This window comes from Typopeltis vanoorti, chromosome 4, assembly GCF_054136105.1.
Source record: "Typopeltis vanoorti isolate ZY-2024b chromosome 4, IOZ_Tvanoo_1.0, whole genome shotgun sequence".
Classification (NCBI taxonomy): Eukaryota; Metazoa; Arthropoda; class Arachnida; order Uropygi; family Thelyphonidae; genus Typopeltis; species Typopeltis vanoorti.
In genome coordinates, this window is record NC_143552.1 from 116480205 (window position 1) to 116496012 (window position 15808).

Here is a 15808-nt window from a genome sequence, read left to right on the forward strand (position 1 = left end):
TGCTTGGTCTGCCTGAGCGTTTTTCATTTGCCTTGCGTTCATAGCGGCCACGATTATTGAGAGCAATAGGGTATTCCCACCTTATGTGACCATTAATTCATAAGTAATATAGAAATAGAAGACACGACACAACATAAATAAAGAAATGAATTTTAATCAGGAAAAGCTTTTTGGAAACTTTTCTGGTGTGTTTTTCCTTTTTCTTTTTTACAATAATGAAACAACCTCCTTGCTTACTGGAGACCTCAACTGGCTTGATGAAGTTCCATTTTTTCGATAGAGAAAGGTTTCCAGACCAGATAAAAATGCATACAAAAATACAAAATCAAATAAATAAATCCTTAGCCCACTCACAGTACTAATGTACTATAGGTTTGCAATCTTTTGTGGATGTTCACATAAACAAATAATAATATTCAATACACTTGAGAGTGAGAGAGAATGAGAGTGAAAGTGAGAAGAGGGGGGGGTTCGAGAGTTAGAAAGATTTAATGATATAGAGAATGTGTCATGAGATTCGGAAGTTGAATTGGATTGGATGAAGGAAGAAATGAAATGGATGCGGAATGAAATTAAGAGAATTCAGGTCAAAACTATTAAAATAAATCATGATGGCATGAAAGAGTTAACGAAAGATGAGCGAGTGGCATTGTATGGCGACTCCATTATTAAAGGTGTGCTAGAGGATAGAACGCACAAGGTATGTTTTCCAGGCTGTAAAATTAGTAGAGTGATTGAGGCACTGGTTATAAGGTGGGAGCGAGCAAAAGAGTTAATAGCATTAATTAGTACAAATGATTTGAGAGAGAACAAAGAGCATATCAGAATGTATATCAGGAGGCTGCTTGGAAGGATAAAAGAGAATAGTGTGACAGGAAGGGTAGTCAGTGTGTTGCCTAGGTATGACTGTGGTGAAATGAGGCAGAGAGCAAGGATTATGAATGATATGCTAGCTGAAATGCGTGAGGAGATGGGAGTACAGTTTGTTAATGTGTGGAATGAGTTTGAGGGATGAAGTGAGCTGTATAGGAGCGATGGACTGCATCTGGGTGGTTATGATGTGAGTCGCTTGGAGAGACTGCTGCTGGAAGGTAGAGAATTGAATAGAGAGAATGAATCAGATCGAGAGGGGAATGATGTACAAGAGCAGGAGAATAAGACAGGAGAGATTGAAGAAGTGGATATGAATGGGGAATTGAGTGGTATGAGTGGTATCAAGGTAAACAGGGGTACACAGTGTGAGAAAGGTGGATGCTCCAAGAGGAGGTGAGAGCATGTGTAGGCAAGAAAGGAATTGGATGACCAGGGATCAAGAGGAAACAGTTGGAATTGAAAAGGGTTCTAAAATGAAAAAGCAGAAAGGGAAATGGCCCAGTCTAGCATGGAGAGATCACATCGAGTGAGTGGTATCAGTAGAACTAGCTGTAGATCCAGAAATGAGCTGTTGTGTTTGTATACCAATGCTAGAAGTATAACAAACAAGGCAGATGAAATGGTTGCACTAATTGCGTCTATTCACGCAAAGATTGTCGGAATAAGTGAGACTTGGCTAGATGAGGACGTCATCCTGACAGGAATAGAGATGGAAGGGTATGATTATGTTTCGTGAGGATAGAAGGGGTAAAAAGGGAGGGTGAGTGCTACTGATGATAGAGAAACAGTTATGTCCATACAAAGTAGAGATGCAAGAGGAAAATAGGGTAAGTGGTTTTGAGGGTATGGTGTGAGATAGAGGTGAATAGAATCAAATACTTGGTGGGATGTTGTTATAGACCTGGTAATGTGGATAGTGGTGATAGTTAAATATATAGTCAAATTAGCCAAGCAAATAAGAAAAGGGTAATCATTATGGGTGATTTTAATTATGGCAATATGGACTGGAATGATGAGATAGCAACTGGAAGTAAAGAAAATGAGTTTCTTGAGTTTTTGAAGGATAACTACCTTAGACAGTATGTAACAGAGGGCACACAAGGATTAAGGGTCTTGGATTTGGTTATCTCATCAGAGGATGTAATTATAAATGAGGTGTCAAATCATCCACCAATTGGCGAGAGTGACCATCAGGTCACTCTCCCTTGGTAACCACTGCTGGCAACCACCAAGGGTAATCTGGGTGGTTGCCAGCAGTGCAAGGACCCCTGTGAGAAAAGAGTATATGTGGAACTACAAGGAGATGATTATGAAGAGCTCAGGAGACAGCTTGCGGGTGCTGCGTGGAATGTGGAGTTAGCTGAAAAAGAGATCAATGCAGCTTGGGCGATTTTCAAAAACTATCTAGTAGATGAAATGTCTAAATGTATTCCAAGGGTGAGAACGTTAAATAAGGTGGGTGTGAGATGGATGAATAAAGAGATTAAACATGCAATGCAGAGAAAAAGGGCATTGTGGAGGCAGCACAAGAGAAGTGGAAATAACCAATTCCATGAGGTCTACAAAGCCCAAGCAAGGAGGGTGACTTGGTTGGTGAGGGTTGCTAAAGAGAGGTATGAACAGAAGTTGGCTAATGAAGTCAAAAAGGATCCTAAGGAGTTCTTTCAATATGTAGCCAGCAAAAGAAAGAATGATTATGGAAGGATGACATTGATTGGAGAAAATGGTATAAAGACAGCTGATGCAGAATGTGTGGTAGAGATACTTAATGAGCAGTTCATAAAGATCTTTCAATCTTGTGAATGTGACTTCATGGAGGGATTGAGAGCAGTTGATGATGGGGAGGAGAGACTGACTGTAAGTGAGCAAGAGATGTTTGGGGAGTTGAGTAAACTAGATGTAAATAAGGCTATGGGACTTGATAATATATCACCGCATATTCTGAAGAAATTTTCCAAAGAGTTGACACCTGCTTTGACATATTTTTTTAATACAAGTCTTGCATGTGGTCAAGTTCCTAAACAGTGGAAGGAGGGCAAGATTGTGCCACTTCATAAAGGAGGTGATTGAACTCACGCATGAAACTATAGGCCTATCTGTGTGTCAGGTGTTGGGATTAAGTTCTTGGAGAAGCTTGTGAGAACTAGGATTCAGCGTTGGGTTGACAACAATGGTATAATCTTTGATGGACAGCATGGATTTGCTAAAGGGAGGTCATGTCTTAGTAAGGTACTTACTTATTACAATAAAGTGACTGCTTCCTTGGACAGAGGAGAAGGATACACAGTAATATACTTGGATTTCACAAAGGCTTTTGATAGAGTACCTCATGATAAGTTGACAGTCAAACTAGAGCAGATGGTGTTGGATATTAGATTAGTGCATTGGATTGGAGACAGGCTAGCTGATAGGTATCAACAAGTTGTGTATGGGTTGTGCGATATCCAGGAAAAGGAAAGTCACTAGTGGAGTGCCTCAGGGGTCTGTTTTAGGGCTATTACTGTTTAACTTGTATATTGATGATATTGGCGAAGATTTGGATGGAGATATTCATTGTTTGCAGATGATGCAAAGTTGGGAGGAACCATAAAGAGTAGTGAAGATGTTGTGGCCTTGCAAGAAGACTTGAATAAATTGAGTGATTGGGCACGGAAATGAGGATGAGAGTTCAATGTTGCAAAATGTAAGGTTTCAAAATTTGGAAAACAAAGATGGGATGCAGAATTTATGCTTGGTGAAAATGTATTGTTGGAGGTAGAGGAAATAAGAGATCTGGGGGTGATAGTGGATAAGGATCTAAAATTTAGGGGACACATCGCCAAAATTGTGAAGACAAAATAAAGGCTTCTGGGAATGATGCGGAGGACACTGACATCTAGAAGTAGGGAGATTCTTGTTCCATTGCATAAGGCTTTGATTAGGCCACACATGGACTGTTGTGCGCAGATTTGGTTACCGAGTTTTCAGAAGGATGAAGAGATGTTGGAAAGGGTCCAAAGGCAACTAAGGTAGTTTCTGACCTCTGGAATGTTAAGTATGAGGAAAGATTGAGAAGATGTAATTTGCGGAGTCTGGTGGAGAGGAGGAAGAGGGGAGATATAATAGAGACCTACAAGTTGGTAAGGGGTTGTTATAAGATCAATGGGGGAGAAGTTCTACAGAGAATAGTGGAAGATCAGGGGAGAAGCAGAGGTCATCCCTTGAAACTGTATAAAGAGGGTGTGAGTAGGGAAGTGAGAGGCAGGTTTTTTTCATGCAGAGTTGTGAATGATTGGAATGCCTTGCCTGAGAGTGTGGTGTCTGCAAGTAGTTTGAGTGTGTTTAAGACATGGCATGATGAGATATGTGTGTGATAAAAGGACCTCCCAGATGAGTCTTTGACTCCATGAGGTCTTGGGGTAATAATAATAATAATAACTGTTATTTTTGTTATGAAATATCTGTGCTAAATTTATTAACATTATTTATTGGATCTAATGTGTTTTCTCTCTATATCTTTATATTATATCTAATATCATTATAAAATAAGAATACAGAAACTAACAAATAATTTGAATGAAAAACATTTGGAAGGAGAGATCCACATTATAAATTGAATTCTGACCTTTTCTGTAAGAAGTTCGGTGAAATTTTGATCCATCCATTCACTTGATGTCAATATATCCATGAAAGCATCCTTTAATGATATTATCATATTTCGCACCTATAAAATTTTACCTTGTTAATATAATATTAATATGTACAGATTAGTAGATCAACAAAAAATTATCTAAATTTAAAAATAGTTTATTTTGAACAATGTGTATCATGAAAGATAGAAATGTATTATTACTGTATTTTTATCATCAGAGATGACAAAACCTCAAATAATTTGATGGTGCAATATGGTGAGATTTCATGTGAGTGCCCAATTAAACAAGGTCCAAACTGTTTTTGTCAGAGAACCATGGTGAGCAGTGAAAAGTCAGCTACTGGAACAGACTCAAGCTCAACATCCAAAAAAAAGAAGAACAAACCCAATGTCAGAAGAACTGAAGACAGCAACAATCATATAAGGTGTATTACTGGAAAGAAAAACCAAGCTTGCAGAAGAAATGGAGAAGAAAAAATTTAAGAGAAATGCAAACAGAAGTAGATATCTATACATGAGGTAGATAAAGTTGTCAAAAACTTGAATGTGGAAAGGCAGCTGGAGAAGATAATATTCAACCAGAAATGCTCAAATATGGAGGAATAAAGGTTTTGCAATGGCTATATTGCATAATTTGAAGGGCCTGGTCAGAAGGTCAAATTCCTGATGATTGGAGTAGGGCTTTGATAGTTCCCACCTTTAAAAAAAAAGAACTAAAGCAATGCAGGAGCAAAGTAAATTACAGAGGAATATCTCTACTAATACTTGAAAAGAAGCTGAGAAAAATTGTGAAAGAAAAACTGGGAGAACAACAAGCTGGATTCAGGCCAAATAGAGATGATCAGATTTTTCACTTTAGTTGAGAAATCATAGGAGTATGACAAGGATGTTTAAGTTTTGTAGATCTATAAAAGGCATAGGACAAAGTGCCCAGAGAGAAGCTTTTCAAAACACTACAGTTACATGGGGTAAATGGAACATTATACAGAGCAATACATAATCTATATTTGAATTGTAAGTCAGCAGTTAGAATTGAAGGAAATACTGGAAGATGGTTTAATGTAAAATCAGGGGTAAGACAAGGATGCTCATTATCTCCACTCTTATTTATCATCCATATGGATCACATTATGAAAGAAAGTGTATTGAATTTGATATTAGAATTGGAAATATCAAACTTAGCTCTTTGCTTTATGCAGATGATATTGTAGTATTCCTAAACACATCCAGTGCAAGTCTCCAGGATTCTTTAACTAAAATTGAATAGCAGCTGTAACAAATTTGGCATGAAAATCAGAATAAAAAGAATAAAAACTATGAAAATAGGCAGGAACATATAGTCAGTTCAGTATTATGCAGATGATATTGTAGTATTCCTAAACACATCCAGTGCAAGTCTCCAGGATTCTTTAACTAAAATTGAATAGCAGCTGTAACAAATTTGGCATGAAAATCAGAATAAAAAGAATAAAAACTATGAAAATAGGCAGGAACATAGAAAACTTCAGCTGTATTCTGAATGGAGAGCCTGTAGAACAATGAAAATATTTCTGCTACTTAAGACACAGTTTTTAGTGAAGACAGCAAGTTAAATTTAAATATACAACAGAATAAACAAAGCTGATATGGTGGGGGAGCCAGTTGAATAAATTTATACACAATAAGAGGGAAATTAGCCAAAACATGAAACTGGCAGTATACAAGATGGTGTTCAAACCAGTTTTAAGTCGTGAAACTGATAATTGGGTTAGAAATAAAACACCTTGATCAAAGATTAGAGAGCACAGGATATGAGAGTTCTTAGAAAAATGAGAGGCCTGAACAGATGGTATCAATGTTGTTGTTGTCATGTCATTTGAAAAGTGTTAGATATTTCCATGTGCTCTTTGAACTGCTTTGGCTAAGTCGATGATTTTTGTACAGAGCTGTTGTTCAGGATTAGGGTCTAGATAAAAATGTGAGTGGGTGTCAGTTCAGTATTAGGGCATTGTAGTTTCTATATGTTCTTGATCCATATCATCCAAATTGATCTTCATTCCTCTAAAATACCCTGTTTGGAGTCTTGCTATCGTGGTGGAGGGTCTTTCTGTCAACACTGATTTCAGGAATTTGGTGTTGTATCCCTGATTTTAATGGAATTAGTTTAGATTTTGCTAGTGAGTTAGCATCAGCAAGAGTTATCATGTCAGTTTCTTGGTTGAGTTCTCTGGCCTCTTTTGCTAATTTATCAACTGCTTCATTCTAATCAATGCCTACATGAGCATGAATCCATTGTAAAATGCAACTTTTTCCCAAACACTTAAGTTGGTTTAAGAGTTTATGGATGTTTGTGTGAGCTTGGCATTGCCATTTTTGATTGTCTCCATAGCTGATCTTCAGTCACTGTAAGTTATAATTCTCCCTCTGATTGTTGAGATGATGATAATTTTAAGTAGGCTTCGAGTGCTTTATTTATTGCATAAAGTTGGCTTGTAAAATTGGAAGCAATTCTCCCAGATCCAATTTTTATTGAAAGTTTTTCACCTTTTGGGAGTAGAAGGAGAGCACCAGTGCCTCCATTAATCATATTGGTGTCTGATGATCCATCAGATTCTGCCATTGATGGTATCAATGGCAGAATCATAAAATTGAAGACATTAGGAAGGAATTTGACATTGTTTATATTCAAAAATGTGTGAGCAGGGCTAATCTAAGAATGAGAGAGGAAAGGTTAGCAAAACAGGTGTTTGATGCCAGGATGGCAGGAAAAAGACCAAGGTCTAGGAGGATTGAATTAGTCAGAAGTGCCTTAGAAGAACAAAATGTTAGATATAACAATACTGGAGTGCTGACAAGTAAGAGACTAATTTGGAGGTGATAGGAGATTATTAATAATGTAATCTTAATCGAGAAGTGTTGTCATAGTAGCCTGAACATTCCTTGAGAGTGCATATCAGGAAATTCATGATAATGGTGAGATAAGTAAAGAATCCTAGGAGAGATCAATCACCCTCACTATTCGACATGATTCATGCATTAAATTCATTCACAGACATTCACATTTTCGGGCACAATATTACAACCACTCCTTGTTGTAAAAAAATGTACTTTTCACTCCTTTACTTATTATACCTGTATGTAATTTTCAGGGATAGTTTCATTTTCTTTGTTGTAAGTTATGTTCTTCAATCTGTATTGAAGTTAATATATAGCTAATGTTTTGAAGGGTTCCTTTAATTATTCATTGGATTTTGTTTAGAAAACTGGTAAAGGTGACAGAGATTATTAACTAGAGTAATGTCAGGCATCCTTTACAGGTTTTCTCATCAGCCTTGCGATTATGACCACGTATGCACATAGTAACCGTTGTGCAGACTGATCAAGACCATATGGAACAATATGGTCTTGGAAGAAGAGTTAAGAAGATTTTGTTTTTCGTTACAATGTGGGGATACTTGTGGAGCTTAAGCATGAAATCTGGAAAAAGAAAGTACTTTGGAGGAAGTACAAGATGAATAACGGTAATAATCAGTCACATGATGAGTATAAAGAACAAGCCAGGAGAGTGACTCAGTTAGTAAGGAAAACAAAAGTAGAGTATGAGCGGAAATTGACAAATCAGACAAAGAAAAACCCCAGCGAGTTTTTTAGATGTGGCAAATAGAAGGAAAAATAATCATGGTAAGCTGAAGTTAATGATTGAAAGTGGTAGAATGGTAACTGCTGCAGAAGACATTGTTGAGGTATTCAGTGATCAATTTATAAGGGTGTTTCATCCTGATCAGGGTGGGATCATGAGGGAAATTAAGTATAGGACATAGGAGGAGATGGCTAAATTGTGAGTAGCAGGATGTATTTGAGGAAATAAATAACCTTGATGTCAATAAGCTGATAGGATTTGATGACATATCACCACATATCTTAAGGGAATGTTCCAGGGAATTGGCAGTAGCATTAGCATGACTGTTTGACCACCTTACCAGCCATTACGGATCAAATATGCATCCTGATACGCTTCGTATACATCATATATTTCAATGTAATATCAATGGTATTACAATTTTAATATGCACTTCGCATCCATGGTAACTTGGATGTATATATACGTCCTGGCTGGTAGCGTGGTTAATAAACATCTTACAACAGCACAGGTTCCAAGGGAGTGGAAGGAGGGTAAAATTGTTCCACTACCTAAAGGTGGTGATAAGGCTGTAGCTTCAAATTATAGGCCGGTCTGTATACCCGAAGTTGTGGTGAAAGTACTAAAGAGATTGGTGAGAAGTAGGATACAGAAAGTTGTTGATAACAGCAGTATTCTCTGTGGTTATCAGCATGGATTTGTTAAGGGGAGATCATGTTTCATTAACTTACTTATGTACTATAACAAGGTGACAAAATACCCGAGACAGGGGAGGATGCACATACAGTGGTGTACTTAGATTTTGCAAAGGCTTTTGATAGAGTGCCACATGACAAGCTCTTAAGTAAATTGAAACAGATTGGAATGCATAACAGACTTCTGAGTTGGATCAGTGACAGGGGCGTGCCGACCAGATGTGCAATGTGTGCGATGCACACAGGCACCAGGATAGTAAAGGCACCAAAGGGGAGGAAATACTTTAAAAAAACGTTTTTTAAAAGTGATTTTTTTTATTGGAGGGTGGGGGGACAGGAGCGCCAACTAAAGTTTTGCACACAGCCGCTGGACACTACTGGTGCGCCCCTGATCAGTGACTCGCTGTCGGATAGGTATCAGAAAGTTGTATACAGGGGTGTGGTATCCAAAAAAAGAGAAAGGTCACTAGTGGTGTTCTGCAGAAGTCAGTTTTGGGGCCATTGTTGTTCAATTTGTAAGTTAATGATATTAGGATTGGTTTAACTAGCAATATGCAGCTGGAGATGACCTAAAACTGGGGAGAGCAATGCAGAGTCAAGCAGATGTTAAGGCCTTACAAGAGGACTTCAATAGATTGCATGAATCAGCAGGTTAGTGGACCTGTCAGTTCAACGTTGCAAAGTTTAAGGTTTGAGATTTAGTAAGCAACAATGGGATGCAAAGTATACACTTGGTGGGGAAACTTTAAGAGAAGTAGAGGAGAGGTGAGAGATCTAGGAGTGATAGTGGACAAGAATCTGAAGTTCAGGGGCCACATTTCACAAGTTGTGAAAATGTCACATCAGATAATGGCAATTATGACCCTGACTCATAGAAATAGAGAGGTTATGATGCCATTGTATAAGACCTTGATCAGGCCTCATATGGATTATTGTATGCAGATTTGGTTGCCGGGTTTTCATGGTGACCAGGATATGTTGGAAAGGATCCAGAGAAGATTCACAAAGGCGGTCTGTAGTCTTTGGAATGTGGAATTACGAGGATAGATTGAGAGAATATAAGTTGCAGAGCCCTGTGAATAGGAAGGGGGGGGATATGATTGAGACATATAAGCTAGTCAGGGGTTATTATCGGGTCGACATAGAAGAAATTTTTCATAGAATGGGAGGGGATAGAACAAGGGCATCATTGGAAATTGTATAAGGAGAGTGTGAGCAGAGGAGTGAGGAGCAGATTCTTTGCATGGAGAGTGAAATGCATTGCCTGAATGCATTGTGCATGTAGACTCACATTGAATCAGTTTAAAGCACAGTTGGATAAGCATTGTGTGCAATAGTGTGTACCTCCCACGATGAGTCACTGACTGCATGGAGGTCAAATGTTAATAATAATTTCAGGTTTGTAACTATTCTATTAGCTGTTTTGTATCTGTTGTATGTGCTGCCAGCCCTGATTTGCTTTCTCTCATTCTCAACGTCCTTAATATGTTCTGATCGACATATCTCCCCAGATCTGCCAGTTTGTCCTATGTAGCATAGCCCACAGTTGCAACTGATCTTGTAGAAATCTGGTTTTTTAAATGGCCAATGTTGTGGTTTAGGAAGTTTCAGATTATTGGATATTTTGTTGATTGGGTAAATGTGACTTTTAGATTTTTTTCAGCAAAGCAAAAAAATTTTTTAAAATGAAGTGTATTGTGTTCTTAACATAAGAGGATATTAGCTTGATGTGAGATTTGAGTAGGTTTGGCAGATGTTTAGATAATAAAGAAGTTGGAGAGAATCTTGCATAAACAAATGGTCTTAATGACAAGTTTTGTTTATGCAGTTTAGGGACTCTATATATTCTAGATACTAGAGGCTGTCTAGATTCTAGGCGTTCAGAGAAATCAGAATGCAATAGTGTTGTAAGTAAAGGAAGAATGAAGAAGCTTTCAAACCTTACCAATAAAAGAAACAACCATAATGATAGATTACTACTTGATTTAATTTTAAGGGAGATGGTAAATCCCGTATTGTTCTACAGCCGGGTACGAAACTCGGATCGAAATCCATCGAATCCTAGAGTTTCATGCTGAAAAAACTATCAGCAAGCCCAAGTGTAAGTAATCACTTGAATAGTACAACATCAGGGCAACTCAGAGCAAATGTGGAGCAAGCCCCTTCACTGTCCTTAATATTCTCTCATAATGTAAAACGCAACTCCTAGGAGATGTATTACTGTTTTACATTATGAGAAGAGGTCACTACCCAGCCAGTTTCAACCTTTTTTCAGGTCTCCTCAGTGAGTATCAGTTGAAACCAGACCGGTTTCAACCTCAAAAAAGGTTGAAACCGGTCTGGGTAGTGACTTCTTCTCATACTGTAAAATGGTAATACATCTCCTAGGAGCTGCGTTTTACATTATGAGAGAATATTAAGGACAGTGAAGGAGCTTGCTCCACCTTTGCTCCGAGTTGCCCTGATGTTGTACTACTCAAGTGATTACTTACACTTGAGCTCGCCGATAGTTTTTTCGGCATGAAACTCTAGGATTCGATGGATTTCGATCCGAGTTTCATACCTGGCTGTAGAACAAAAATTTACCATGTCCCTTAAAATTAACTCATGGCGCCGTAAAATAGCCTTTTGGCTTCTTATAGTAGATTACTACTTGATAAAATAGTTATCAACAAGTCCTCAAAATATTTATCTGATCATGAAATGGACATTCCTGTGGTTTCAATTTTGCAATCTCCACAAGTAATATTTCTTACTAAATCACTTAAGGAAATTACAACATAGATAAGAATATAAATTAAATTACACTTTAATAATATTTTCCGATATTTCGGCAACATCACGTTGCCATCTTCAAAAGGAACTTACAAAAAAGGCACGTGCACGTAGGCAATACAACACAGTAACTGAGAATGAAGTGATGAAGCTATTGTTCTCCTAAAAGTCCTGATGGTGCCCTCCAGCAGGCTAAGCAGGTGTTCTTGGGCGCTGGGCTGAAGGTCTGTTGATATAAGCCTCCCAAATTTGGGGCAGTCTCATACAACCAAATTTGTTGAGGTTTGGGGAGTTTCTTAAGGCTGAGGCTGATTCCATAAATAGTCTTTCGAATTTGTATTTGCTACGGTGCATTACTGACTGTAGCTTTCTTCCACCGTATACTGTGGCATGTATCCAGAGCATGGTCTACAAGACCAGAGTGGCTGTACTGGTCAAACTGGATGTAGTGCTTGTGTTCCAAAATTCTGATAGTTGCTGTCCTGCCTGTTTGGCCAAAGTAAGGCAGTTTACAGTTGCAAGGGACCTGGTATAAACCAGGAAGGTCTAGGGGAAGTGGTTGGTCTTTAGTGGAGCAGATAAGGGATGCCAATTTTCTGTATGGTCTGTAACAGGAGGTCAAGTCATGTTTTTTTCAGATTTTGGTAATTTTTTCCGAGGTGCCTTGGATGTAGGGAATGGTGATGGATTTAGAGTAATCCTTGTTTTGAAGGGGGGGGGGGGTTGTGGTTTGCTGGTTTCAATATTTTTTGGATTTTCTTTGGGGGGGGTAGCTATTGGCTGAGAAAAGTGTTGAGGATGTGATTTAGTTCAGTGTTTAGGGACTTGTCTTTAGAACAGATTAGTTTAGCTCTGTTGTGTAGTGTTTTCATCACTCCATATTGTTGTGAGGGCTGGGATGGGGGGGGGTTGTTGGTGATTGTACCTGCCTGTATGGGTGGATTTTCTATAAACTGAGAAAACCAAGGTTCCTTCAGACTGGCAGGTGATAGTGTGTCTAGGAAAGGGAGGCTGTTGTTTTCCTCTTCTTCCAGAGTGAACTTGATTCTGGGGGTGTTGGTTGTTTAAGTGTGTTAAGAAGGAGAGGAGTGTTTCAGAGCCATGTGACCAAATAGCGAACACATCATCAACGTAGCAAAGCCATATGGTTGGTTTATATGGGGAAGAGGATAAGGCTTTTTCTTCAAAGGTCTCCATAAAGAAATTTGGCAAGGCTGGGGAGAATGGTGAACCCATGGCTGTCCCCTCTATTTGTTTGTAGAATTTTCCTTGCCAAATGAAATAGCCCGAGTTCATTGTGAACTGAAATTGGGCTGAGATATCGGGAGAAAATTTAGCTTGGATTAGCTCTAAAGTTTCCTTGAGTGGGACATTTGTGAATAAGGAGGAGACATATTGGAGTGTAAGGTTTTCTATGCTGGCTTTGAAGCATGCTGAGTTTTTTATGTGTGATGGTATGTTGCCAGTATAGTTTGTGAGCGCTTTGGCCAAATGTTTAGCTAATTTGTATGTGGCGGAATCAATGCCATCCGCTATGGGACGTAATGGCACATATTCTTTATGTATTTTTGGGAGACCATAAATACGGATGGGGATATACAGTTAAATGGTTTTAATCTGTTAGTTACTTCTACAGACCAAGAAGTGACTTTCTTAAGGAGCATGTGAAGTTTTCTGATTTGTGAGTTGTTGGGATTGTATTCGATAGGGAGGTAAGTAGCCCGATCTAATAGAAGAGCATTAAGCTTAACTGTGTAGTCCTTTTGGTTAAGTACTACAATTGCATTTTCCTTATCTGCTTTGGTGATAACTATTTCTTTATTATTCCTCATTTCCTGCAGAGCCTCATAGTCCTTGTTGGATATGTTGGTATTTGGTGGTCTTGCTTTGTAGAGGACACAAGCTACATCCAGTCTTACACTGTTGGCAATTTGATTCGGAAGGTGGCAGATTCCGCTCTCAATCTGGATCATAATATCCTCACTAGGTATTTTTCTGGGAGCAATGGCAAATTTGTGGCCACGTGAAAGTGCGTTGAGTGCTTCAGGCTTCAGGGTGACTGCAGAAAGTTTCCAAACATGAACAAATTAGGTTGTATGAGACTGCCCCAAATTTGGGAGGCTTACATCAGCAGACCTTCAGCCCAATGGCCAAGAGTCCTGATGGTGCCCCCATAGCCCGCTAGGGGGGGCACCATCAGGAATTTTAGGAGAAAAATAGCTTCATCACTTCGTTCTCAGTTATTGTGTTGTAGTGCCTACGTGCACTTGCCTTTTTTGTAAGTTCCTTTTGAAGATGGCATTATGACATTGCCGAAATATCGGAAATATTTATTAAAGTGTAATTAAATTTATATTCTTATTTATGTTGTCAATTCCTTAAGTGATTTAGTAATGCATAACCAACGTATAAGCTTATCTACGAGAATTACCATCATCCACGGAGATTCCATCGCACGGAAGGCCCGCCAATACGGTAAAATGAAGTTGAAGTTATCTAGACAACTGAATCATCTAACTTTCCTATAACACTTCCGGGATAATCAGGTAATCCCAAATTGTGTAAAATTCAAGCACCGTTTTGGTTCACAAAAAGCTCTCTGTATCTATAACCACGCCAGCTACGCTTTGCTTCGGGAACAAATCGCCGCCACGCGGTTTCTCTTAGCTGACATTAACAAAGCTATTCGTGCTCTTGAAGAAGAGCTTTCATGCACTTTAAATCACAAGCTTTGGTGAATTTTACATGACGTCTCGTGTACCACAGCAGACAAAGAATTTGAAAAAATACGAGGTCGACAGATCAAAAAATTCGAAAAATTAAAAAAGAACCCTACCGTCAATCCAAAACTACCTACCAACACCGTAATCAACCTTTCTTCAGTCACCCTGAAGCACTCAATGTACTTTCATGTGGTCACAACTTCGCCATTGCTCCCAGAAAAATACCTAGTCAGGATATTATGATCCAGATGGAATGCGGCATCTGCCACCTTTCGCATCAAATCACCAACAGTGTAAGACTGGATGTAGCTTGTGTCCTCTACAAAGCAAGCCCACCAAAAACCAACATATTCAACAAGGAATATAAAGCTCTGCAGGAAATGAGGAATAATAAAGAAATAGTTATCACCAAAGCGGATAAGGGAAATGCAACTGTAGTACTTAACCAAAAGGACTACACAGGTAAGCTTAATGCTCTTCTATTAATTCAGGCTACTTACCACCCTATCGAATACAATCCCACCAACTCACAAATCAGAACTTCACAGGCTCCTTAAGAAAGTCACTTCTTGGCCTGTAGAAGTAACTAACAGATTAAAACCATTTAACTCTATACCCCCCCCCCGCATTTATGGCCTCCCAAAAATACATAAAGAATATGTGGCATTACGTCCCATCGTGGATGGCATCGATTCCCCCACATACAAATTAGCTAAACATTTGGCCAAAGCACTCACACACTATACTGGCAACACACCATCACACATAAAAAACTCAGCCCACTTCAAAGCCAGCATAGAAAACCTTACACTCCAACATACTGACATAATGGTCAGGTTTGACGTCTCCTCCTTATTCACAAATGTCCCACTCAAGGAAACTTTAGAGCTAATCGAATCTAAATTTTCTCCTGATATCTCAGCTCTACTTCAGTTCACAATGAACTCAGGCTATTTCGTTTGGCAAAGAAAATTTTACAAACAAATACAGGGGACAGCCTGGGTTCACCACTCTCCCCACCCTTGTCAAATTTCTTCTGGAGAGACCTTTGAATCAATAGCCCTATCCTCTGCCCCACAAAAACTAACCATATAGCTTTATTACATTGATGATGTGTTTGCTATTTGGCCACATGGCTCTGATACACTCTTCTCCTTCTTAACACTGTTGATTGTTTAAGTGTGTTAAGAAGGAGAGGAGTGTATCAGAGCCATGTGGCCCAGAATCAAGTTCACTCTGGAAAAGAGGAAAACAACTGCCTCCCTTTCCTAGAGACACTAGTCACCCGCCAGCCTGATGGAACCTTGGTTTTCTCAGTTTATAGAAAACCCACCCATACAGGCAGGTACATTCACCAACAATTCCCTCCCCCTCACAACAATATGGAGTGGTGAAAACACTATACAATAGGGCTAAACTAATCTGTTCTAATGACAAGGCCCTAAACACTGAACTAAATCACATCCTCAACACTTTCTCAACCAATGGCTAC

General features: G+C 38.8%; 1 protein-coding gene across 1 annotated transcript in view; it reads right to left on the reverse strand.

Moving 5' to 3' along the window:
* LOC150107629 (neprilysin-1-like) overlaps nucleotides 1-15808 on the reverse strand; it is a 221563-nt gene that overhangs the window by 92198 nt on the left and 113557 nt on the right. The window contains exon 6 of the mRNA XM_090392143.1: nucleotides 4478-4576. Coding sequence (XP_090248269.1) covers nucleotides 4478-4576 — 99 coding nt within the window. The remainder of the gene's footprint in view (nucleotides 1-4477; nucleotides 4577-15808) is intronic.